Genomic DNA, 26,994 nt, shown 5'->3' with positions numbered 1-26,994 from the left:
TTTGTTTGTAACAATTTTAATTGTCTTTTATTCAATTATTTTTACTTTATGAACCATGGAACCCACAAGTTATAACCTAGTAATGAATGAAAATCTACAAAATAAATAAATAAATAAATAAAATGAATAAAAACAAAACCAAAAACAAAAAAATCATTATATCTTGGACTCACTAAAGATAAAGGCTAGAATTTCATATATATACTATAATTAAACAACAAAATATTATATTTGTCCAGCTTAAATTTTAAATATCATATTTACTCTTTATAAAACTTTTAAATATCGTATATGTCTTCTTAACATCAAAATATCATATGCGCACTTATTAAGTATCAAAATATCATATATATATATATATATATATATATATATATATATATATATATATATATATATATATATATTTAAACATTAAAATATCAATGATAATATTTAAAATATCCTTCACCTACAACATAACAATATTCAACAATAATCGAAACTAAGCAATAAATGCCTATATTTTATGGAGAGGACTGAAGAAACGTTTTGTTTGTGAAGAGTGCAATATTCTAATAATTTAGAAGTAGACGTTCCATTATTATAAACATATGGATATTGTTGTAAAAAAGTCATACCTAATAAATGAAGATGTATTTTGCCAAATGGCATGTTCTCAATAAATTTGACACATGTCATTTTTTTAGAATTTTTTCTTTTCCACTTGTAATTTTCTTGTGTTTTCTATTTTCTTAAATTTAAAATCTATATTTTTCTAAGGGCTTAAATATGTAAAGTAGATCAATCAGTTGCATTTCATAATAACTTGTATAAAGCCGTTTCTTTTGTTTCAAATCTCCAAGAGAATAAGGTGTTGTTTGTTTTTTTGAAGTCAAAATGTCTGCAGTCTACGGACCACATCTGCAAGTCTCTGCGGCAGAAGAGGTGGACCAAATGTCTGCAGTCTGCAATAAGAAGACTGTTTGTTTTTAACGTCTGCGGGATGTTAAAATAAATTGATTTTTTAAATTTAATTTCATGTCATAAACATTAAAAATACATTTTTAACAAAAAAAAAAGGAAAAAAAAACTACACGCTGACCCATGTTTTTTTTTTTTTTTGGTTTAGGTTAAAATGAGGTCTGAAGACCTTTGAAGACAGTGGCCCATGTCTGCGCCAGGAAGACCTCGCGCAGACGTTTTCTGATCTGCGCACTTCCAAAAAAACAAACAATCTGCGAGGACATATGTCTGCGCGTTGTCTGCGCGGCGCATACAAAAGTGGTTGCGCAGATCTTCACACAAAAAACAAACAGCCCCTAAGTGTCTGTGGGTGAAATGAATGTTGTTGTATTGGGTTGTACCAAAGTGTCATTTAAAATAATTATTATCAACCTATTTGATGTTTTAAAAAAAAAAACACTTTGCATAGACAATACGAGTTACTGAAGTTATCCATTTTTACCGGTTTTTTTTGACATTTTTAATGAATTAATTTATAATATTTATATAATAAAAAAGTATTATGTATGTGAAAACAACTTAGAATATGTTATTTCCTTCATTTCCTTTACTTATTTTATTTCATTATATCATTTGTATTTATTTAAAAATATTAATTTAAAAAAATACCGTAATGCTTACAATTTTATATTAAACTTTTATTTTTAATAAATCCGTGTAGTATACGGGTCTTACACCTAGTTTAATTATTATAAAAGATCATAATCTAAAAGCTATTTTAAGCACCTTTTTGACACTTTTAGATTTTAAGAACTTTTATCTTTTAATATTATGTAATTTTACGCATTGGAGAGCCTACGATTGCTTTTGTGAAACACTTTTTAAAAACTTCGTAATAACTTCTACTCCCAACTATTAAATAGCAACTTCCAACTTCAAACATAACAATTATTTTTGCCAAACATATTTTTAAAATATGCAAATTAAAATTGGTATTATTAACAGCAAGAATCTTTTTGTCATTTCCTTCTTAATAGATGAAAATAATTTTGACACATGTCATTATCTCATTAACTTGGATACATGTCATTTTTTGGTATTTTTGATTAATTGTTTTTTCCATTTGTCATTTTTTTCATTTTTTTTTATATTTTCTTAATTAACACATCATATTTACACCTCAATTAATAATTGCCTTAATTGAAAATAACCAATAAATTATAATATTAATATTCATATAGTATTTAATATATTTCATTTTAAATTTTAAATTTCAAATCTAAATTTTCAAATTTAAATAAAATTTTATTTAAACTTTCGTATTTAATTTTTTTTATCAAACCCGTATAACATACGGATCTCACACCTAGTGTTTTATAGACATAAAAATACAATTTGAACCGTATGAAGAATGAAGCCGAAGGATGTCGACCTTTCACCGTCATAGAAGGTGTATCAAATGGGGAAACATTGGTTGCGGCTAACATGGAGAACAATGTATAATTTTTTTTCCCTTCATGTTACTTACAATTACCTCATCACTTGAGTTTTAAACTTTTTGCAATTAGTGTTCGATGGTTTGTTGATTGCATGCGATGATTTATAATGGTATGCATGATATCATTACTTGAATCTTTCAACGTTCTTAGTTGGGTGTAATGTCCTGCAGTTTAAATCGGCCAAATGATTCTGACTTTAATTCGTTCATCTAGGGTTTGTGCCTTTATGATCTTCTTGATCAGTAAGGATTCAAACACAATTGTTTTTGAACTCGATAATTACTATTTATACGGTGAGAATTAAAATCACATAGAATTTTAAAAAGAATAAACTCAATATGGATACACTTTTCCTCGTTTCAAATCCAAAATCCAAACAACAATCAATAATCTTTATATACCCTTTTCATTACTTACAAATCTTCACCTGAATCACTCGAACTGCTGCTACTAATGAAATTCACCGGCAAAACCGGAAACTTCACCGACGGCCGGTTAGGCGTAGTCGGCATTGATGGCACCACCACCGCCGCCAACGCTGCCGCCTCTCCACAACCAGTTCTCCTCTTCTGCAACTTTACAGCTATATCAACACAAGCCTTGTCCACCATTTCAAGAAAAGCTTTCACAATCCCAAACAACTGAAACTGCTTCCTTCCTTTATCTTTGGAAGCCCCAACTTGATAATACTCATTCGTCTTCTTCACAACCCTAATAACCCTCTCCTCTTCTTCACCCAACTCATGAATTTCCCATTCTGCCCTTTCAACAAACTTCTCCATCTCCTTCACAAAACCCCGTCCACCATCACCACCACCACCACATTCCTCCACCGTCTTCATGAGTTCAGTCAAACGATCGTTCAACCTGGAACTCGATTTCGAAAGGGCATCGTACTCAATTCCCGCAGCTTTCTTCACGTTATAAAATTCCGAACTTACCCCTCCCACAATCGGCAATCCAAGCCTTATATAATCTTTTCCTATCGATGTATCACAGTTTAAACTTACAGTACTATTTCTTAAGCTATGATTTCGATTAATCATACACCGTTTTCCTTCCAATCTCACAACTTCTTCAACAACAAAATGAAGCAAACTTGTCTTTCCATCACTGCTTTTAACATTAGATAATTTCAATAAAGAATTCAAATTGACAGCTTGAGCATTTCCTCTTGAAGTTCCCGCATTCATTTGATTTCCCGCTTTCAAAATCGCCTCCAATAACTTCACAAAAAGCCCACGATTTCTAAGCTCGTTACATGCTTTTTCAACTGTCTGTAACGTGTTCTTGATGTGTGACACTTCTGAATCATAATTTAACTTGAAAAACATCGCATTGAATCGAGTAAAAGCAGAAGGAACAGTTCTTAAGATATGGTAAAGAAAAGATTCAGCATCTGCTAGCCTTGTGATGTCGTGATCATAGTTAAGAATCAGTTGTTCTTCTTCTTTTGTTGGGTTGATTCGAGAGAGCTTTTCAAGGGTATTTATGTCAATTCCTTTCCCTTCGAGGAGACAATCGATGATTTCTCTTCGGGACACGGTTAATGATCGAAGAATTATCGCGATGTTTTGTGATTTTCGGGTGTCAAGGATGAAAACTTGCGAGGGTGGGCCCGATTTTTTTTCGGGTTTTGGGGTCGGGGAAGTGGTGGGGTCGCCACGTGGCGATTTTTTGTTGGCTGCTATGGTTCCGAATAGGGCCCCAATTAGATCACCATTAAACCTGAATTTATTGTTACATTGTATTGTTTTGTCAATGTTTGTGTACAATTGTATGTGCATAAGGTACAAGTCTAGCAAAAAGATTGAAAATTTACCTGAAAGAACCTTTGTCCCACGCGGTGGAGTGTTCTACATTTGTGTTGACTTTATCGCAATGCAATGGCTTATGTTTGACATTTGATGGTGGTGTTGATGAAGAAGTCAATGTCAAACCACCAGTTTTAGGCTTAGGTGGTGGTGGTGGCAGCACTAGCAGTGGCGGCGGTGGAGATGTAGGCGGTGTTGGTGGTGGGGAGCGTGATGACAGTTGATTTTTCAAGATTTGTTGATTTGCAGGTGGAAGAGAAGCTGAAGATTTTCCTGTAAGTAATTGAATTTCCTGAATTTGAGTGTTTGATTTTCTTCTGCCATGATCAACTGATATCATTTTCTTTTCTTCTTCTTTCGGGTGTTCTTTCTTGAAGATTGTTCTTTTAGGTTCATCATCATCATCTAGATTCCTCCAGTAAAACACATCTAATCCTTCTTCATCAACAATCACGCCTTTGAATTCTTCAAGTCTTGTGAAATGATTCATCAATGAAACAACCGGAGCTCACAATCGATGTTGATATGTTTATTAGGATGTCAATAAATAAATGAGAAAAAAGTGATCTCCATGAATTCAATTCTATCCTTTTAACATGTCATACAGAAGCTACCTTACTTATCTTATCGAATTAAAGGAGTTTTAATAAGAGGTGCATTGTCAATTTGTCATTATAAAATTAAATGAGTTCTAATAGTAGCCGCATCAAATTACCTGTCATATGTTAGATGATCTGTTTTAATAAAATTTAGATTTTGACTTTTTATTTGATTTAGAGAAAACTTCATAAATAGTCCATGTGGTATCCTGAAATTCAAAGTTTAATCCGTAAGTTTTTTAAACCTCACAGATGCTCCCTATGATTTTAAAACTTTTATTGTTTAGTCCAACTCCATCAGTATTTGTCCGTTAAGCCCTAGTTGAATGAATTATTCCAAGTGTACTTTTGTCTTTTCACTTATAACCTCTGATTAAACGAGGGAAGTCTCTCTCTCTCTCTCTCTCTCTCTCTCTCTCTCTCTCTAATTCAGATCATCAACTTTACATTTAACCCTAGACGTGTGAATTTTAACCTAACGCTTCTTCTTTTGATTCGTTCATCCAGAGCAAACGAATCGGACAAAATTTCAATATGTTTTACTAGTGATTTGATAAGAAATGCGATGTGTCTTCGCACGATTTTCTGTCAAATGATCCTTTATGAATTTCAACCTAACGCTTCTTCTTCTGATTCGTTCATCCAGAGCAAACGAATCGGACATAAATTTAATATGTTTTACTAGTGATTTGATAAGAAATTCGATGTGTTTTCGCACGATTTTCCAGCAAATGATCCTTTATGTTGTCTTCAATCTTCTCCCACCACGCGCCTCTCTCACTTAATCGGACTCTCCTCCAAGCGTCTGGGCGTCGCTATACAAGCTCGCCGTCTATTGTCCTGGCCCCATACACTCCAGTGTCCTCCTTGAGAATTTCGATTTCGGACCAGAGCATGAACTAGGCCCCGATGAAAACTTTCAGGAAACAAAATCGTTTCAGATAGGTAAGTCTCATTCAAATTCTTCATGTTCTAGCACTATTGATGATGATAAAGAGGCTAATGTTTTCGTTACGTCTGATTGTTCTTGGTCGTTGTATGATGATCTCTACTTGGATATTGTTTAGAACACCGCTTCCAGATCTCAAGATCTAGGTGAGACTGATGTATGTGAAGAAGACACAAAATCTTATGTTGTTGTTGTTAAAACGACTTGTAATTTTGGTGTTTGCAAGAGGAGAAAGGTTTATGCGTGGGTTAAAGGGCAAACGCATAAAACCGTTTTGAGCCTCCAATAAAGAGTTGTCCCAGATACACACAATGCTGAAATCACAACCAAAATTATCAAGCAACATCTGAAAGAAGACCCATATCTCCTTGTCATCCCTCGTCCCCTCGCGATTCAGTTATCTCTGAGTGTTATTGAAATCTATATAAGATCTCAGAAATGGGTTTCACCCAGACTCCGATAACGTTTTTGAATAATTTTGGTATTGGTTTGTTGATTTTTGTATTTTGTTAGTGACTAGCTAGGATGAGATTATATGCCAAACCAAATTTAATAATTATAAATTCTAATATTTTTATGTTTTAAAACTGTAATCAATTTTTGTAACGTCCCAAAAATTAAGACTTAAAATTTCAATTTTAAAATTAATAAAACCATTATCCAAACAACATCATAGAGACCATGGTCAATCAAAATGTATCAATAACATCTAAGTACATCAGAGTAATAGAAAAATGTGGAACGATGTGGTGTGTGCAATGTAATCATCCCGGGCTCTTCCCCTATGAATCAGAAGTACCTAAAAACATAAACTAAAAATCATAAGCACAAAGCTTAGAGAGTTCCCCAGAATACCACATACCATACATATCAAACATATAATGGGCCCCGCCCGTCATCGGGCCCCGCTCGCGAAATAGATCTATCAGTCATCAGGCCCCGCCCGATATACATATAAAAATATAAACATATAGTCATACAAACACATGCAATAATCACAAAGATAAATAGCATACAAGATAGTCATGGGCCCAATTCGGCATCGGGCCCCGTCCAGTAAACATATAAACATATAACACATGCAAGAGTCATGCACAAAACTAGCATCCTAACATATCAAACCATGGGCTGACATTGGTGCCTTCAACCTGCTAAAAACAGTGAGGAAACTCACCTCTAGCTGGTGAATCTCTCAAATAAATCTCGGTCTACTGGTCCGGAAAATCCCCGCGCTATCATCATCAAATAATATCCAATTAATAATTGGATCTCGACCCATAATCAAGAATCTAAGTTACTTGACCAGTTCCCAGGGTAAAAGAAAATTTTACCCTTTTCCTTACTTGGCCCAAAACCAAGGCTCAACCTAACTGCTAAAAGGCCCAAATTCCTTAAATGGCATCATAAGGCCCAATAAGGCCTAACTTCCAAACTGGGCCCAAAAATCATTATGGACCTAATTCCAAGAAAGTCTATAGCCTATTCATGACCCAAAGTCAAAAGTCCAGTGGCCCAACAAGGCCTAAATCCTAAAGCCCAAAATATGTCCCAAACCCAAGGAAATCAATCCGAAAGTCAATCTGCTGAATATGCGGGGCGTACTCAGCTCGTACGCTTAGTGTACTCTTTCCCGGGCCAGTACGCACAGCGTACCAGCTGGGTATGCCCAACGTACTCCCCAGATCACCAATCCACTCCATTAAGCACTTAATCAGATAAGACCTCTTGCCAAACTCTCAGATCGGATCGTAAATGGTGAATTAATACGTAAAGTTGGCAACTTTAGATCCATGCATGACTTAATGGGACCCAACACTAAAAAAGAAGCTTAATAAGGCTCTTAACACTTGCATGAACCAATATCTTTCATAAAGTTTGCATTTTTATGAACAAGGGGCCTCAATGGAGCTAAGATATAACATCTGTGGCTTCTGGAGTAGATCAAAACCTCAACTTTAGCTCAAAAGACCCAAAAATGCATAAACAAGGCCCTAAAACTAGATCTAGCATAATGAACCATCAAGTAGAGAACTTTATACCTCAAATAGCTTACAAAGATGGTGATGAATCTGGATCTACAAGTTCATGCTACTCCCAAGCAACCACCATGAGTTCTTAAATAGGATGGAAACCCTAAAAATTAGGGTTTCGTTTTTAGGGTATAGGGTGATGGAGGTTGATCAATAGAATGTACAAAGGTGGTTTAAGATGCTTAAATAGGATGGAAACCCTAAAAATTAGTGTTTGCCCCTACACCACGTATGCCATACGTACTCCACGTACACCCCGCGTACGTGGGTGAATCCCGCGTCCAGAAAAGAGATAGTACGCTAAGCGTACTCATACTGTACGCCCCACGTACTATCCATGGACCAAAATGAAAAGGATTTTTCATTAAGGGGATAAAGGGAAACATACCAAATTATGAATGTTACAATTCTCCCCTTTTGAATCATACTTCGTCCTCGAAGTCCGCTGCCCCAAATAACTCTAGGCAATGCTCCCTTATATCGTCCTCCGGCTCCCACATACATTGTGTACCCTTGCGATATTGCCACTGAACTTTCACCAACTCAACAACCTTATTCCTCAAGGTTTTTGTCCTCCTGTCAAGAATCACCACTGGTCTCTCGATATAATTTAGGTGATCGTCCACCTGGATATCCTCCAATGGAATCATCCACTAAACATTTCCGCAATCGAGAGACGTCGAACGTCCTATGGATCTGACTAAATTCCTCAAGAAGATCGAAGCGATAAGCAACCCGGCCCTCCCGAGCCAAAACCCTTAAAGGACCGATGTACTTGGGGCCCAACTTGCTTCCCTTTCTGAATCGGATGACACCTTTCCAAGGTGACACCTTCAGGAGAACCATATCCCCAACCTAGAACTCTAAATATGATCGACACTTTTCGGCATAGCTCTTCTTCTGACTCTGAGTTTTCTGGATTCTAGTCCGAACCTAGTGAATCAACTCGGTAGTGTTGAGTACCACTTCAGTACTCCCCATGACTCATTGGCCGACTCACCCCAACAAATCGGGGTCCTGCATTTCTCCCATAGAGCATCTCGAAATGAGTTCAATCAATGCTGGCGTGATAACTCTTGTTATATGAAAACTTCGCCAAAGGGAGAGATGTATCCCAAGTCCCACTGAAATCCAAAACACACACCCAAAGCATATCTTACAAGGTCTGAATAGTCCACTCGCTCTGACCGTCACTCTGTGAGTGGAAATTCGTGTTGAAATGAAGACAAGTACCCAACTCGTCGTGGAACCTCTTCCAAAATCTGGAAGTAAACCGGACGTCGCTGTCTGAAATCATAGAAACCGGCACCCCATGTCGTGCCACGACCTCCTTGGTGTTTATCTTGGCCAACTTCTCCACATAGATACTCTCCTGAATCGGAATAAAATGCACACTCTTAGTCAATCGATCCATGATGACCCAAATCGAATCCACTCTTCACGCAGTCTGAGGCAACTTCGTAATGAAATCCATGGTAATCTCCTCCCATTTCCACACGGGGATGTCTAACGGTTACATCTTGCCGTGAGGCTGCTATTGCTCGGACTTGAATTTCTTACAAGTCAAGCACCTCTCCACATACCAAGCTACATCTCGCTTCATACATGGCCACCAATAATCAGGACGAAGATCTCTATACATCTTCATCGCCCAGGGATGAATGGATAATCTCAATTTGTGCGCCTCTTCCATCAGTACCTGACTCACTCCACCCAATATAGAACCCACACTCTCCGATGAAGAATCAATAACCCTCAGCTATCATAATAAAAGGAAGCCACCCGACCCGCTATGCGCTCACTCTTCCGGTGATCTTCCTTCATAGCCTCAACCCGAGCCTCTCGAATCTGCTCCAAAAGTGGAGTAATCACGGTCATCCTCAAAAATATATCCCTGATCAGAGTCGCGACCGCCTTATGGCTATAAACATCGACCACCATATTAGTATTCCCTGGATGATAAAGGATCTCACAAACATAATCCTTCACCACATCTGACCATCGACGTTGCCTCATGTTTAGATTCGGCTGATCCATCAGACACCTCAGTCTCTTGTGATCCGTGTACATAGTACAGCGGACCCCATAAAGGTAATGTCTCCAAATCTTGAGGGTGAAAACCACAGCCCCGGCTCTAAATCATGTGTCGGATAATTTGTCTCATAAGGCTTCAGTTGCCTCTAAGCGTAAGCGATCATGCGGCCCCTCTGCATCAGAACTGCACCTAAACCCATGTTCGATGCATCACAATAAGCCATGAAATCCTCATCACCCTCTTGTAGGGTCAAAATTGGCACCTCACATAATCTTTGCCTCAGAGTATCAAAAGCTACCTGCTGCTCAGCCCTCAACGAAAAGTGATCGTCTTCTTTGTAAACCGAGTCAGAGGAACCGCTATCTTGGAGAAATCCTGAATGAACCTCTGATAGTAGTCTTCCAACCCAAGGAAACTCTGAATCTCAGATGGAGACCTCGGAAGCTCCTACCTCATCACGACCTCGACCTTGTATGGATCAACCAGAATACTATTCTGGATGACAAGGTGCACCAGAAATGCACCTCGCACAACCAAAACTCACACTTAGAGAACTTCGCATAAAGTCTCTCCCTCTTCAAAGTCTCTAATACCTCCCTCAAGTGCTCCTCATACAGATCATGGGTCTTGGAATAGACCAGGATATCATCAATGAATACAATAACATACCGATCCAGCATCGGCCTGCATATGTGTTTCATGATGTCCATGAACGCAGCTGGAGCATTAGTGAGCCCGAAAGGCATCACCACGAACTCGAAATGAACATAATGAGTCCGGAAGGTCGTTTTCTGTACATCCTTGTCTTTGACTCTCATCTGATGATAACCCAAACTCATATCAATATTGGAAAACCAAGATGTACCATGAAGTTGGTCAAACAAATCATCAGTCCTCGGGAGTGGATAACGGTTCTTCACCGTTAGCTTATTCAGATCCTAGTAGTCAATACACAACCAATGAGACCTATCCTTCTTCTTCACAAATAGGATCGATGCTCCCCATGGAAAACTGCTCGGTCGAATGTGTTAGATTAGTGTCTAAGTCCATAACTAAAATGGTATGTACTTGACCCGATTTGGCATGGTCCATTTGGGTTGCATGGCATCAGAACAATTGGATAGAGAAAATGAGAAAAATGATACTTATGATTTATATTAATATACTATAAGTTCTAATATATTAATATGGAAACATATTATTTAATTTGTATTGATCAAGATTTAATTTAGAATTAATTTAGTGATAAAAAAGGAACTAATTAAATATGGACTCTTATATATATATATATATATATATATATATATATATATATATATATATATATATATATATATATATATATATATATATATATAGGATGGGCCAAGTTCATTTAGGTTGGGCTAAGCTTTCATGGATAGTCCATGGAGTGTTTAACCCATGGATCCTATGGAAATGAAAGGTCATGGGTATTAGGGTTTACATGAATGTAACCTTAATCCTCCACACTATATAAAGAGGTCCCTAGTTCATGAAATGGGACTAAGTGTGTGTACACAAGAGGACATAACCGATTTGGTGCATGTATCCTTATTCTCAAGTTATTCCAAGGGTTCTTGGTGTTGTGTGAACCATTTGAGGTGCAACACTTGGGGCACTAGGCTCTTAAAGATTCAAGACTTCAAGCTCCATCAAAAGGTATGTCATTATACTAGATTCTTGTAATGTAGTTGCTTCATATTATGCTAGTTAGGATGAAACCTTGGAATATCAAATATTTGCATGTATAATAGAGAAAACATAGATCCAAGGTTTATAGGGTTGCATGTACACCATAGGAGTGTTAGAATGCTCAAAACCCATCACGAGTACTATGATTCGTGGCGGTTAGTGCTTCTGATTTTATTAATTATCCCATTGTGATTGATTAGACTGAGAAAAAATATGATAGAGTGTGGGGCCAGAGGGCCATGTCGAATGAGTTTCAATGGAGCATACCTTGACAAGGGAACCGAGTTAGTTTCCGAGAGATTTTATTAGTGAGATGCCAGTTGGAGTCGCAAGACTCAGGGATGAGTAGAGATGGTGCCTATTGGAGGATCACGGTCTGAGTCGAGAAATCGACCGATAGATGAGACATCACTTTTTGTGATAAGAGTTGTGCTATCCCCGTTTCCTGGTAGAATCAAAAGAGATAACGAGCTTTCGGTTTCAGAGTTTGGAGGTAAAACTCCTAGGGTAGTATAGGGTTGCAACCTTTTCACCACGGTATTTGGGCAATATGTTTGCTGCGAGGTATTTCGTATACCACGAGAGAGTAATTATTGGGACTAAGAAGGAAGAGAACAAGGAGGTGCCTTATTGAGGGAGGCATACTTTTAGCAGCAGTTCCAGGTGATTAAGAGGAGTATATCAGGGCGGTGACCCTCGTTGTCTATGTTGTGTATCGACTGTGAGAGTAAGGTCTCTTGCTTTTATGATGAATCCCACGATGGGAGGCTGGTCGAGGAATCAAAGACGAGGTGCGTAATAGTGCATTATTTCCAGGTTGAGAGTAAGGACTAATTCGAAACAGTTGGGGTCTCTGGCGGTGTGTCGGTTAGAGGCTTCGAGATGTCTAGAGGCAGTCACGTTGGGAGGATTCTGAGATTTTTGTCTGAGTTATGGTATATTTGGAGTTGCTTGGTTTCCATCAGGAAGATCGTTGAAGTGATTACGTGGTACGTTCCAAGATTCAAGTGTGATATACCTGGTGAAACAGTCTATGGAGTACATTGTTGGTATGCCAATTAGTGGTTGTTCAAACCCTGAGTGGGGGAGAACTGGGTATTCTATTAAGAGGATCAGCGATCCGTTCAAGTGCAGTTAGAGAACTGGTTTTGGAGATTTGTCGTGCGGACACATGAGACCTGGGTTATTGGTGGATGAGGCGAGGTGCAAGGCAGGATGATGTATGAGTATGTGCTTAAGAAAGGATGAGTGAATCCACGGCAGGTGGCCGTTGTTCAGAGAATTTATTGTGGCTAGGGATTTTTCGGGTTTGCAAATGTTGAGTTCAAGCCGATTGGGTCACTGAGTTCAGGGTGCAATAGCTGAGATTTGTGGGTATAGGTATAGATTGTGATCTATACTCCAGGAGGGGCAACAATTGATTTGTTAACCAATTTCAGAGTCAGTATGAGTAGTTTCGTATGGGTGGTAATCAGTAGAGGGTGGAGCTTCGGATTTTCATCAACGTGTTTTTCAGTCGTTGACGATTCCTCTGTGTTTCAATTTGTGAGATGGGAGTATTTTGAGGTTTTGAGTTGCGTAAGTGGAAGATCAGTGGTTGAGGCAAGACATCATGAGATGCTGTGATAGTGTACCGAGGTACCCGAGTATGGTGTCCTAATTTTTGGTCATGTTGAGACTCGAGTTGTGGGATGGCGAGTGGAGTACATAGTGACTTTTGTTCTAGTGGGAACCCATCAGTTAATTGTCGCCGGAGTGGGACTGTCTAAGGGTGTATATGTGCTAAGACTAGTTCCTTGCCTTCGAGGACTTACATCAGGAATGGTGGTGCATAAGTTGGGTAGGTGTAAGCACCTATCTATGTTGTGTTGCGGAGCGTGAGTTGGGGAACCCACTATAGTGATGGCTTGATAATGAGATTATGGGGTGATAAGAGAGCAAGTGGATTTGATTGGGAGTAATCACTTGGGATTATCATGAAAACCATGGAGTGAGCCCATGGTGAGTCAGTGAACGAGAGAGTGTTGTAAGACTACGGGAAGCCGTAGCATCCATGAGTCATTGGGAGAGGGTGTCGTGGTACTGTGGGGAGCCGTAGTATTCGTTAGTCAGTAAGAGAGTGTCGTGATACTGCGGGGAGCCGTAGTATTCACTGGTTAGCAAGAGAGTGTTGTGATACTGCGGGGAGCCATAGTACTCACTAGTCAGCGAGAGAGTGTCGTGGTACTGCGTGGAGCCGTAGTATTCACTGGTTAGCGAGAAAGTGTTGTGATATTGCGGGGAGCCGTAACATTCACGAGTCAGTGAGAGGGTGTCGTAATTCTATGGGGATTCGTAGCATTCATGAGTCAATAAAGAAGCGTCTTAAGACTACGAGGGGAACCGTAGCACTCAGTAGTCGATAAGAGTGAATATTGTTCTGCGAGGCGCTGTAGTATTTACTATTCGGTGTATGACGCAAAGGAGTTCTTATGCTTGGGTAGCCTTACCACTTGAGTCTTCGGGAACCTAGTTGCCGGACCAGGGGCGGGACTGGGGTCTCTGTGACGGTCGAAAATTGTTATATCCTGGGTTGAGCAGGGATTATTGTAACCGGAAGGAATCAGAGAGATGGTGTGTGCATAAATTCGCGAATTGCGGGTATGGGTTGAGTATCAGATTGGAAATGAGTTGTTCCAATTCTGCTATTGAATCAGATTGTCGAGCTGAGTTTGGGACAATTTGTGCATTGAGTAGGTGACATGAGGTTCCGGATTTGTAGATGGGTTTCTCTTTGAGGGGTATTGATCTCCATCTGATGTCTTAGACCGGAGTGGGTCAGTTTTGTTGGTTTGGGAAGAACCGCGAGACACATGGGACCAGTATGTGGCAAACGACAGAGGTCGGAGGTGAGACGAATTCAGGTGGGGTTGTAGTATTCGCTTGGGGTAAAGCGAACTTCATGACTTGTGTGGCATAATGGGTCGAGATAGTTATTGTGAGAAGGAAGTCGATAAGTCATTTTATTGGGTGTGAATTGGGTAACCTTGGAGGTTCAACTTTTGGTTCGGGAGTTGACCTGGTGCTCAGTGTTGGAAGGGACTTGCGAGAAGAGCTGGGGCTTATGATTAAGGGTGTCAGAGGATCGTTCCGAGCTGGCTTGACCGCTTTCCTGTGTCTGAGGTCAGAGTTGTGAGGTTCATTCTTTCAGATGAGTTCTAATAGTTGTTCAGGCGGTGGGTCCTTAGTGGGATGTGACCTTTCCTTTCCCTTTAAGTTACGACCGAGATCAATTAGAGAATCAAAATTGGTAGAGTGTTCTTAGAGTTTGTTATTTGATGAGCGATTAACATGATGATCTTTTGCGAGGGTGGTCGGGCAGGGAGACAGACCACTAGAGTTTTCAAGTTCTGGAGAGACAGATCGAGTACCGCAACGGAAGAAGGGTCTGTCCTTCTTCGGGGTCGGGAGTTCCTGTTGGGTTCAGGTGTCCTTGGAAGATATTGTTGTATGATACGAGGTCCTTTCGGTGGTGCTTCTCGGGTTATTGGGTTCAATAAATGTGTCGATAAGGAGCGATTTCGAGGGAGAAATCTAATTCAAGTGGGGAGAATTGTAACATCATGTTTTGGATCGTCCGTGATTAGGGTTCGTGGGCTGCAATCCGAGCATGGGAAGCCTCGGGGCTGCGATGAGTTGCTAGAAGCATAGGGCTTCTCGTCACCCATCCGTGGATATGTGGTTCTTTGGAATTACAGTTATATCAAGGAAGCTATGGAAGTTTGAAGTTTTGACAATATAGGTCCCTTATTTGAGAAACATGGCAGCTGAGTACGCTGGGCGTACGTGTGTGTACGCTTAGCATACTCATGTGCTTGACTTTTAAGCGGAGCCACCTAGTACGTTGGGCGTACTAGGCTCAGAGTGAAAACCCTAAATTTGGGGAGTATCCCTATATAAAGAATAATATGACCTCATTCCTGGCCACCATCCTCAGACAACAAACCCTCTTAAACCCTAAACCTTTGTTCATAGAGCTTGTGAGTGCATTTGAGAGCCGTTAAGTGATTTTATGTGTTCTTAGAGTGAAAAAGATGCTTTGGAGAAGGAGTGAGAGTCTAGGCCCTTGGATCTGAGCATATCTATGTTGGGAACTTCATATGGAGGTATAAAGCTTCAAGCTTTCTCACTCTTTTTATTTGTGCGTAATAGTAGAGTATTTTAGGGTTTTGTCCCCAAAGTTGGAGACTATGATAAACCCCCTTTGAGTGTATTCAGTAGTGTAATGTCATAAAAATCAAGACTTGGACGTTGGAATCAAACCATGCATGAGATATGAGCATTTTGAGTCAAGAGAGTATGAGTTTTATGTGTTTGTGACCTTATCAGCCATGCAAAGGCTTAAAGTCACAAGCTTTATGGAGTAAGAGCCATTAGGGAGTCCATATCTGGGATTTGAGTTAATGTCTTAACGGGTTAAGACCAAAGGAGTAGGAAAAGCAAACCCGGACGTACGCTGAGTGTAGTTCCAGTATGCCCCGCGTACTTCCCAAATGTCCCCGATGGTCAATCTGGATTCGTGCGTACACTGAGTGTACCAAAGGAGGTACGCCCCGCGTAACCTCACTGTGGGCTTTTGGGCTAAGTCTCATTTTCGGCCTTAAATGTTGGGCCAGGAGTTTGTGCTTGTTGCTCTAGAGATTTTGATTAGAGAAATATCAAATATATGTGCCTTGGGCCCTTGTGTTGGGCTTGCCATTTAGACATGAGAGTTGGGCCTCGGGAGAGCCCATTCATTATTGGGCCTTGGTGGCCCAATGAGTTTCAAGGTTTGATGGGCTAGTTAGCGGACTACCTTTAGACCTAAAGAGTGAGAATTTGGACTTAGATCTTAATTGGTTAATTGTGGATTTTGGTCCAGTGTTAGAGGTCGATGCAATAACATCATCTTTAGGAGTTATTCATCATCCGAGGTGATTCTTCTCACTATACTTACCATGAGCGGTATCTTTGTGTGACTGAGATATCTTATGTGCTTATCTGTGTATTGTGATATTCTGCATTATGTCTTTGTGATTTATGATGACTATTATTATTATGAGCTTATTGAGTTAGGACCGGTGGGTCCACCCGAGTTGTGGGACCGGAGGTTCTCCATTGAAACATATTGACCGGAGGGTCGTATTAAGTTAGCCTCGAGTGGCTAATGGGATGTGTGTGGTATTTTGTGGAACTCACTAAGCTTCGTGCTTATCATGCTATGTGATATGTGTTTCAGGTTCTCCTCAGGATCGCGGGAAGGCGTCGGCTTGATTGTACACACCAAAGAAGGAGTTATGTTTTGAGAATCCTGGATTATTAATCGAACAATTATGGAATTGTGTTTTTTAAATTAAATAAATGAGATTTTTGTGAAATATGTTATGAGATTATGTGATCTTAAAATAAAAAATTTATTTGAAAATTTACGGTGTTACAAAATCCACTAATCTAGTGGTTTGAATGAACAAATTCCACAAGATGAAAGTGAAGGAATCTGCAGAAAAATTCAATCTTTCGCTTTGTTTCTTCGTCAGTTTGGTAAAAGGAAAAGTTTTCCATTTTTCTTTTTTTTTCTATTCAATTTCCCACTTCCTTTTGTCCCGTTGGAAAACATAAAGATTGCAACTCATGCTATGTTATTCGTTGTCGTTGGGTTGGGGGAATAGAAAAGAGAACAAAAATTGATTGGCGAGGGTGAGAAAGACGAAAGAACGAAAGAGTTGGGGGCAGATCGTGGAAGGAAGAAGATGGAGGCATGTGGTTTTTTTGACTTTTGATGGGATTAAAACAACTTTCAATCTATGAAGATCGATTAGATCTTGAACAAGTATATGAATAAGAAACAACAAGAACGCAATAATAATAGCAAACTAGAAAGCAATATTAAGAACAAAACAGCTTGAATCAATCGTGTCGAATGATTAAATAAAATCCTTAGAAGAGCTCGATTAAGAACATCAACTGTAAAGGATTAGAAGATTGCAAGAGAGCAATATCGTAAAAACTCTTGAATGTTAAATCTGAAATCTTGAATCTTAACCTAATATGCATGCAAGCATTAACTTAAATACTATACATAAAAGGCTCTCGGTTGGACAGGCCCAAACCGGAGAATAAAAGGCTAATCTAACGAGCCCAAAAGACGCAACATCTAATAGAACTTCAGCCCAACAATCTCCCCCTTTGCGTCAATTTGGAGCGAGACCGTCACTTCTTACTTGGGCCGGCGGCTGAAGCTGGTACCTTCTTCTTCACGGTACTAAACAGACACTTGGTTATGGAAAGGATGGTCTGTCTAAACCGGATGTACCAATTGATCATATCACTGAAGTACTTGATGTCATCAGCCGAATTGTCCTTACACCGCTTGACGATTGATAGGACGTGTTCCAAGCAGGTAGTGGTGTAGAGGTGCTTGTCAGCTAAAGCGAACAGACATTTTTGTCCTTCGGCTCTGGTGAACATCACAAAGTTTCGCCTTGGATCTATCTTGCCCATTTGCATTGTGTTTAGATCACTGGCCGATCCCACTAGCTTGACTTTCGGTTTCTTCTTAAAAACTGTGGCAACCTCCTGATCCATTAGGGCCACCTCCATGATATAGCAAGCCAGCATCCTTTTGACATGGTCTAAGAGGGGACCATATTCGGCTTCGTTTGTCAGCAGGATGTTGTACAAGACTATCCAATCATGAGGGTTCAGATTGGGCAGATCCGCCAGAGAGATCATGTGAGCAGTTCTTGCAGATCCTCGGATAAGCTTGAACTTGACGTTAGTGAATCTCCCCACGGCAAAAGGCTTCATCACCCGAACATTGACAATCTTCTGGGCGCTCCATGTAAGATATTGAGGGCGAGCGGCCTCCAGGTAGAAGTCAATGAGCTCCCTGTCAAGCTCATCATTCGGATGCGGGACTTCAAAGATGTTGGAGAAGGCGTGGAAGACGAACGCCTTTCGAGTCAGCGGCATATCAAACTGCGAATCGACCGAGTTGTTGCAGTCGAACGATATCACCGGCTCGAGCCATAGTATGCTTGGAGTTTCTATGGCCTCCTTTATCAAACGATCCCTGGTCCAGGCAGGGAAGAGCAGCTTTCGGCTCTCAAGGAGATCGTGGGCTTCTTTTTTGCTTTCGTTCGGCTTCTTCAGCTTCACGTGCCACACGACTGACATCGTCATCAGTATTGCGACTGTTTTTCCGTTTCAACATGTCCGCAATAGTCTCCTTGTCTTCATCTTCATCTTCATCGTCATCTCCTCCCTCTGCTATATTTTTACCCTTGTTCTTCACACCCGAACCCGAGGCATGACCAGTTGGGGTTGGTTCGGTGGTGTGAGTAGCTTTGGAGGAAGGAGGTGGTTTCGATCCTTTCTTCTCATCTCCCCCTTGTTTCGGAATGGACACGTAACTGGGTAGGCCTTCAATTTTACTCAAGAGGTCCATGGCCGGAGAGAGTTTCTCAGCGAGGGTACGCCTCACTGAGTGATTAAGGATGGTGTCGTGTGCTTCCAGGATGTTTGAGAGAGCGGCGTGGACATCCGAAACACACGTCTTTATGACTTCCCTCTCGGATCGAAGAGCTTCCAATTGTTGTTCGGAGTTGGAAAGCTGCATGCTCTTGACCTTAAGGGCGGTAGTCTTACTCGCCAGGACGTCCATCAGTGAATTTTCAGCCGCAAGATCCTCTTGTAGCTTTGCCAAGCGGGCATCGATGGAGGCACGAAGTGCCGAGTTGTCGTCGCTAAGGTTCTGTCTGAGGGTAGCGAACGAGGATAACTCCGTCTTAACAAACTGGGTCAATTGATGAACAACTGGTTCCAGAGTTGTTTTCGTGGCTTCGGCGCTTTCCTGCATAGACTGCAGCAGGATTGTAGCGTCATTGAATAGTTTATCGACTTTTTCGGTCGCTGCCTCACAGGCTCGGGTGGAGGTGTCTATCGCAGCAGTTGCTGAGGCCATTGAATCATGTTGAGCCCTGGAGAAGGCATCAACTATTTTCTGAAGGGCAGCTTCAGATAAGGATGACTGCTGGTTGGAAGAGGAGGCGAGAAGTTGATCAACCTTCTCGTTAAGGTCGCGGAGATGCTTCTTTGTCACTGGAGCATCATCCTCCTCATCGCTTTGAACTTGAAACGGACTATAATAGACCGAATCAAAGTTCATGTGATCACCACCAAGGTATTGATCATCGCCTTCGGAGGCGTCTTCTGGAGATTGAGGTGGTGGTGAAGCTGGGGGTGTTGTGGGTTTGGTTGGTTCAGGTTGAGTGGGTGGGGGGTTAGTTTCGGGTGGTGGTGGTGTATGGGTTTCGGTTTGTGGAGGTTCGGTTACGGGAGGGGTTTCGGTTACAGGTGGTGTTTCGGTTGATGTGGTGAATATGGGTGGTGGGATAGGGAATGAGGTTGGTGGTATAGTAGGGTTTATGGTGGGAATGGAAATAGGTATTGTGGGTGGAGGGGAAGGAACTGGGGATTGGTGAAGTTCCATCTCCGGGGTTGGGGACCGAGGGGGTGTGTTGCCTCTTTGTGGAGATTCGTCTCCTTGTGATCCCTCAGAGTCCGAACTCCCACCTTCGGATTCGCTTGAAGAGGAGGGTATGATGAGCTTTCGCTTCGGTTGAGTCTTCCTCCTTTTCGGTTGAGGGGATGAAGCAGCCTTCGGTTGTTTGCGCTTCTTGGGAGAAGGTTTTGGGGCTTTGGATGGTTTCTTCCCCTTGTCTGCTTTCTTACCCCTGGCCACCGGTTTGTCGGCATCATGAATCGATCGCAGCATGTCCGGTGTCAGTTCCCTCGGACCAGATGGTTGAAACTCCTTGATCGTTTTGATCAATCGGCTATCTGCTGGCACATCAGCATACATCGACTCCGGGATAGAGCCAATGAAGGAGAATTTGGAGGCATCGGATACGATGATCTTCTTGGTATGAAAGGTACCAATAGAAGACATCGGTGCACCGTCGGCTGTGGGAACGTTAAACTTGTCCATAGCCCATCTGGTGATCAAGATCCAGAACCGAGCCAGTGACACTTCGGAGTGTCGAGAAGTGGAAGAAAGGCTCTGAATCAGTTGTTGCCAAAGGACAAATCCATAGTCTAGACTGATCCCGTTGTACACCCCATACATAATTGACAGGAAAAGACGACTGGCCCCGTCCGATCCTGAGCTCCTTTCTGACAGTCCCTTGAAGAGAACTGTAAATAGCCCATGCCACAGGGGTGGTAGGCAGGATTTCTTGAACCTGGCGACGGAGGTGAGAACTTCCGTGTAGCCCATGTTATAGAACATGTTGTAGAGCATACCAACCGGAATCGTCTCCGGGTGAACACGCGATGGGTCAGCAGCAAACCCAAGCATGGTGCAGAAGCGGGGACGAGAAATCGACGTCTTGTGTTCCGCCACTTCGAAAAATACCCTGTCGACGCCCTTGTCGTAGTAGGCCGTCGCATAGACCTGAGACAGAGCCACCAGTGGCACCGTTTCAATTCTGGACAATGCCGGAGCAAGCTGGGAGTACTTGAGGCATTCGATAACCGGCGACATGTAGGGATCATAGGCCAGTGGGTTCAGATCAATGACGAGGCATTGTTGAGGTCTGATGGGAAGAATCTGAGAAGTAGCATGGACGGAAGAGGATTCAACCATTGTTGCAGGTTTAGAGAAGAAGATAACCGGGAGAGAGTTTGGAAGTATTTTTTTGCTTTGGAAATTATGAGGCAGTAAAGAGGTAAAAGGTGGTGTTGATGGGTTTTTATAGTAGGTGATAGGAGAGAGAAAAATCGTTTCAAATCTCTTATGGAAATACGAAACGGGTTTTTGGAATGACTGATTGGTGACAGTTGGGACGTGCGATGATCACGTAGGAGAGAGAGTGTCAGATTCCTAGGATCACGCCGCCCAATAAGCGCCGGTTCAGAGAAAGAAATCGTTTCCATTTCCACACGCGCCTGTAATTTCAGAGATGTGACGCTTCGATATTGCACACGCGTCCTCAAGTGTCAGAAAAAGCGCGGCCTCTTCAAATTCACGCGCCCTCCTTTTTACCGTCGTTTGAATTTCTATCCATTGAACTCCCGCCGCGTCAGCAACCTTTTGGACTTATCCCTTTTTAAACGCCATCTTTTGAATAAAACGCCCACGTGGATTATTGGTAACCACAACTTCACTATTAACCATCCATTAATTATCCAGCCTGTAAAATAATTAGTAATGAAATTTTTGAAAATCTAGGATTTTCGTGCAAAGAGTGTAAAATAAAATAAAGAAATAAAGCAACTCTTTTTAGGATAATCTGTGATGTCAATAATGACACGAAACTGATGATCCCGGGCACGAATCTCTTCCTTCAAGGTCAAAAGAGACCCCCAAAGTGTTAGTGTGGAATCCCGTTGAATTACGATCAAACATTTATTAAGAAATGTTGAAAGGCTTCTTTTAATAAGGCAAATTAAGGGTGGTTTCGCTTTGATTCAACATTTCAATTCTTGATATAAGAACGAACGTAAACAAAGTACTTGTGAGACCAGTGTAGTCTGTTGAACAAGTAGGTTTGAGTTGATTTTGTAGTGGCTTGGATTAAAATGAAATCTCAGATAAAAATTTAAAACTGGATCCCTTGGGAAGAAATGTCATGGTGTGTAACAATTTCATTGGAATCACGCAAAAAGAAAAAAATGAGATTTCATGAAGGTACATTCGTTAATTCATTGGTGAAAACTTGATCAAGTTAATTGGTCACCGTCAATTCTTTGGTGTTGAATTTTGGGTTTCACTCAGCTCGTAGTGGCACGAAGCTAAGATCATAAACACAGATGTTGTGTAACCATAAACTTCAGTGGTAGTTGCTGAGAGTCTCAAGGGTTACTGTGATGAAACGAATGTTATGGAGAAGTGTAATGGGGATGGTGAAAGAAGACATAGTACCTCTGCTGCGAACAAAAGGACCAAGCAGTAGAATCTGAACTCATGTGAGAAAAGAGTGAGGTAGCTCACGATTAGAATAAATGAGCTAGCCTTATTGGGAAGACAAGGTTTGTGTATACCAGGTCATGAAGGCTATTATTCAAAATCTTATGAGGGTTGGGACACATACAGCAGCATGCTTCTAGGGACACTTAAGTAAGTCATCAAATATATCCCCATAAACGAATGAGCACACAAAAATAAAATATTTTTGGAGTTTTTGAAATTGAAAAAAAAAAAATAAAAATTAAAATTAAAAAATAAGACTTAAAAAATTATAAAAGAGTTAAAAGAAAAAAAAAATACGATAAAAAAAACTTTGGAAAAAAAAAATGAGAAACCGAACCCGAACGTTCGGTTGGTTTTGGTTGAGAAAAGTTGAAAAACCGAACCCGAGCGTTCGGTTGGTTTCGGTTCAGGAAAATTTTGAAAAACCGAACCCGAACCTTCGGTTGGTTTCGGTTCAGGAAAATTTTTAAGAAACCAAGGAGTTTAGATATTAAAAAAAAACTTTTTACATAAAGAAAAACAAATTTTGCACAAGAAATATACAACACAGAAAAACTACCTTTGAAGTAATGAGCGAGTGAAATGGTTGAACCGAACCCGAACGTTCGGTTGGATTCGCTTCTTACGTTTGAGATTGAGAGGTAGTGTGAGGTACTGACTCTGATTCCATCATTCCTAGCCCTTGCAATATTTTATTGAACGATGCTTCTGGAAGAGCTTCGGTAAAGACGTCAGCCAGTTGATCAGTGGTTCTTACGAAGTGAACTTCGACATTTCCATCTTCCACATGATCTTTGATGAAGTGATACCTCAGTGCTATGTGTTTGGTTTTAGAGTGTTGCACTGGGTTATGACAGATCCTAATTGCACTCTCAGAGTCACAATATAGAGGGATCTTCTTCATATTGAGTCCATAGTCTCGAAGTTGACTCTGGATCCAAATCACTTGTGATGTGCAGGATGCAGCGGCAATGTATTCCGCTTCACCAGTAGACAGCGACACACATGTTTGTTTCTTGGATTGCCAGCTGACCAATTTCCAATCAAGAAATTGACAGCCACCAGTTGTGCTTTTGCGGTCGAGTCCACATCCTCCAAGGTCAGCATCAGAATAGGCTTGAACGAAGAAGCCTGAATTGGATGGATACCATAGACCTAAGGAGGCGGTTCGCTTGAGATAGCGTAGGATGTTCTTCACTGCCAGCATGTGAGGTTCGCGTGGGTTAGCCTGAAATCGAGCACAATAACATACAGAAAACATGATATCAGGCCTGCTAGCAGTTAGATACATCAGTGAGCCTATCATTTGACGATAGAGCGTGATGTCGACAGCCGGTTTATCGAGTGAAGGGGTAAGTTTGGTGCCGAATGCCATTGGGACTTTGACTTTTGAGTCTCCCATCATGCCGAACTTCGCTAGGAGAGTCTTCGTGTAAGCTTCCTGATTAATAAAGATGCCTTCGGGTCCCTGTCTTATGTTTAAACCAAGGAAAAAGTTAATAGGACCCATTGAGCTCATTTCAAACTTAGTCTCCATCAACTTTCTGAATTCAGTTGTTAAGCTGGGATTCGTGGAGCCAAAGATGATGTCATCGACATAAATTTGAACTATCATAAGGTGGTTACCTTCCTTTTTGCGAAAGAAGGTTGGGTCAACCGAACCTTGTTTGAATTTGGACATCTTTAAAAATTTTGTAAGCGTTTCATACCAGGCCCTCGGAGCTTGTTTGAGGCCGTACACAGCTTTATCCAGAATATAACAATGATTTGGATACTTTTCGTTCATGAACCCAGGAGGTTGCTCCACATACACAGTTTCTTCAAGTTCTCCATTGAGAAATGCACACTTGACGTCCATTTGGAAGACCTCAAAGTTTTTGTGAGCAGCATAGGCCAGAAATATTCTAACCGATTCTAGCCTAGCTACTGGAGCGAACGTCTCTTCGTAATCTATCCCTTCCTCCTGACAGTATCCCTTGACAACCAGACGAGCCTTGTTCCTTATGACATTACCTTCCTTGTCCATTTTGTTTCTGAAAACCCATTTAAGACCAACAACTGAAGCATCCGGAGGAGTTGGAATGAGACGCCAGACTTTGTTCCTTTCAAACTCGTTCAGTTCGTCTTGCATTGCTTGAACCCAATCAGAGTGATCGAGGGCAGTGTTCACTGTCTTCGGTTCAACTTTTGATACAAATGAGTTAAACATACAAAACTCAACCTTTGAGAATAAGGATGTCTGTTTTGCCTTCAGTTGAGATCGGGTCAGAACCTTTTCAGATACATCACCAACTACTTGAGAGATAGGATGATTTCTGGTCCATTTTGTAAGAGGAGGGTAATTCGGATCGAAGGTTGGATCTAGTTCAGCGTTGATCATCTCTTCAGGCTCAGATTGGCTATCGAAATCAAGCGTCATGTCATCATGCTCCCCCTCAATTGATGAGTCTTGAGAAACATGAGGTTCAGGGGTTTCTTGTGGTGCTGGACTTTCAGGCATTGAAGCACCTTCGTTTGGAGGGGCACCTTCGGTTGGAGAGGTACCTTCGGTTGGTGAAGGACCTTCGGGTGAAGTAGTAGAGCTTTGCTCCCCCTCGACATGAGAACTTGGCTCCCCCTCGACTGAAGCATTGTTGGTTGAAGAGTCATCAGTGGGCGATTCTCCTTCATGCATTCTTCTTGCAGCATCTTCGACAATCTGCTTCATATGATCTATTTTGTTGTCAGCTGCACCTGCTTCGGAGAGAGAAGCTTTTTCCGGTTCATCAAAGAGTTCCAGAAATTTCTCATACAAATTGGCGATTGAGACTGTGACTTGTCCAGTTTGAGGAAATATTTCCCCGGCAGTGTCATCTATGGCCTGAAGCTTCTTGACGTAGTTATCGTCGAAGGTCACATAGTATGTCTCTTCAATCCTTCTTGATCGTTTGTTTAGGACCCTGTACGCCTTGGATGTGAGTGAGTACCCCAGAAAAATTCCCTCGTCGGCTTTGACATCAAACTTGTTGCGGTGTTCTTTAGAGTTAAAGATGAAACACCTTGAGCCAAAAACGTGGAAAAATTTCACATTGGGCTTCCTGTTGTTTAATATCTCATATGGTGTGAGCGTGAATCGCTTGTTGAGATAGGACCTGTTTTGTGTATAACAAGCAGCAGAAATAGCGTCAGCCCAAAAATAAAGAGGTAAAGAAGCGAAACTTAACATAGTTCGGGCAGCTTCACACAGAGATCGGTTTCGTCTTTCGACTATTCCGTTCTGCTGTGGTGTGTATGGAGCTGAGAAATTATGACTAATTCCCTTTTCTGCAAGAAACTCTTCAACCTCTCTGTTCTTGAATTCGAGACCATTGTCGCTCCTGATGTTGCGAACGACCTTTTTGAGCTGGACTTCAATTTGCTTGATAAACACTTTCAGCTTTTGAGTCGCTTCAGATTTGAGCTTTAGAAAGAACACCCATGTAAATCGAGAGAAATCATCAACAATAACAAGAATGTACTTGCTACCACCGATGCTTTCAATAGATGAAGGACCACACAAATCGATATGAAGCAATTCGAGTGGTTCAACAACTTTTGTGTTAATTACGGATGGGTGACTTTGACGACTCTGCTTTCCCATTTCGCATGCAGCACATAAATGCTCTCTGTCAAACTTGAGCAATGGAAGACCCCTAACGTGACCTCCAGTGACAAGTCGGTTGATATCTTTGAAATTTAGATGAGAGAGTCTTCTGTGCCACAACCAGCTTTCGTCGGATTGAGCTTTTGATAGCAGACATATGGCTGGGTTTCCTTTGATGGGTTTCATGTTCGGGGGAAACATTTCACCCTTTCGCTCTGACTTCAGAATCACTTTCTTTGTCTTTTTCTCTATGATTTCTGAACCTTCATCATCGAATGAAACTTTGAGACCTGTACCTCCAACAAGCTGAGATACACTGATGAGGTTGTGTTGAAGTCCTTCCACGTAGGCCACCTTCCTTATGGTAAAATCACCGTTCGTTATCATCCCATATCCCTTTATGGTGCCGAAAGAGTTATTTCCAAACTTAATGTTGCCACCATTTGCAAGAGATCTGTATTCTCTGAGCTCCTCTTTCCTCCCTGTCATGTGACGCGAGCAGCCACTGTCGATGTACCATTCTTCGTCAAACTGCTCGTCACTTATAACCTACAAAAATTAAGCAAATTTAGGAACCCAAAGTTTCTTGGGTCCATGTGAGGTTTTCATTGGAACGGGAATAGTTAGAGAGATGTCAACAAGATATGTTCTTTTAATTAGAGTTGTTTCATCTTTCTTTTTAATGGTGAATACTTTTATTTTGTTAAGATTGGGTTGGATTGCTTTGGGCTCAGGTTTGGATTCATCGACCTTTTGCTTTCCCTTCTGTTCAGCTGTTGAATGAGGTTTTTGAGGAAA

At 41.0% G+C, this 26,994-nt stretch overlaps 1 protein-coding gene across 1 annotated transcript; it reads right to left on the bottom strand.

Moving 5' to 3' along the window:
• Nucleotides 1–2,721: 2,721 nt before the first annotated feature.
• On the bottom strand, nt 2,722–4,748 carry LOC111888321 (formin-like protein 4). The gene is made up of 2 exons (XM_023884478.3): nt 4,267–4,748; nt 2,722–4,172 (listed from the first exon to the last, which is right to left on the bottom strand). The coding sequence occupies exons 1-2, from the start codon at nt 4,746–4,748 to the stop codon at nt 2,858–2,860; spliced, it is 1,797 nt and encodes a 598-aa protein (XP_023740246.1). The 3' UTR covers nt 2,722–2,857.
• Between the last annotated feature and the right edge of the window lie 22,246 nt (nt 4,749–26,994).

This window comes from Lactuca sativa, chromosome 3 (assembly GCF_002870075.4).
Source record: "Lactuca sativa cultivar Salinas chromosome 3, Lsat_Salinas_v11, whole genome shotgun sequence".
Lineage (NCBI taxonomy): Eukaryota > Viridiplantae > Streptophyta > Magnoliopsida > Asterales > Asteraceae > Lactuca > Lactuca sativa.
This window is presented reverse-complemented; position numbering and strand designations above follow the sequence as displayed.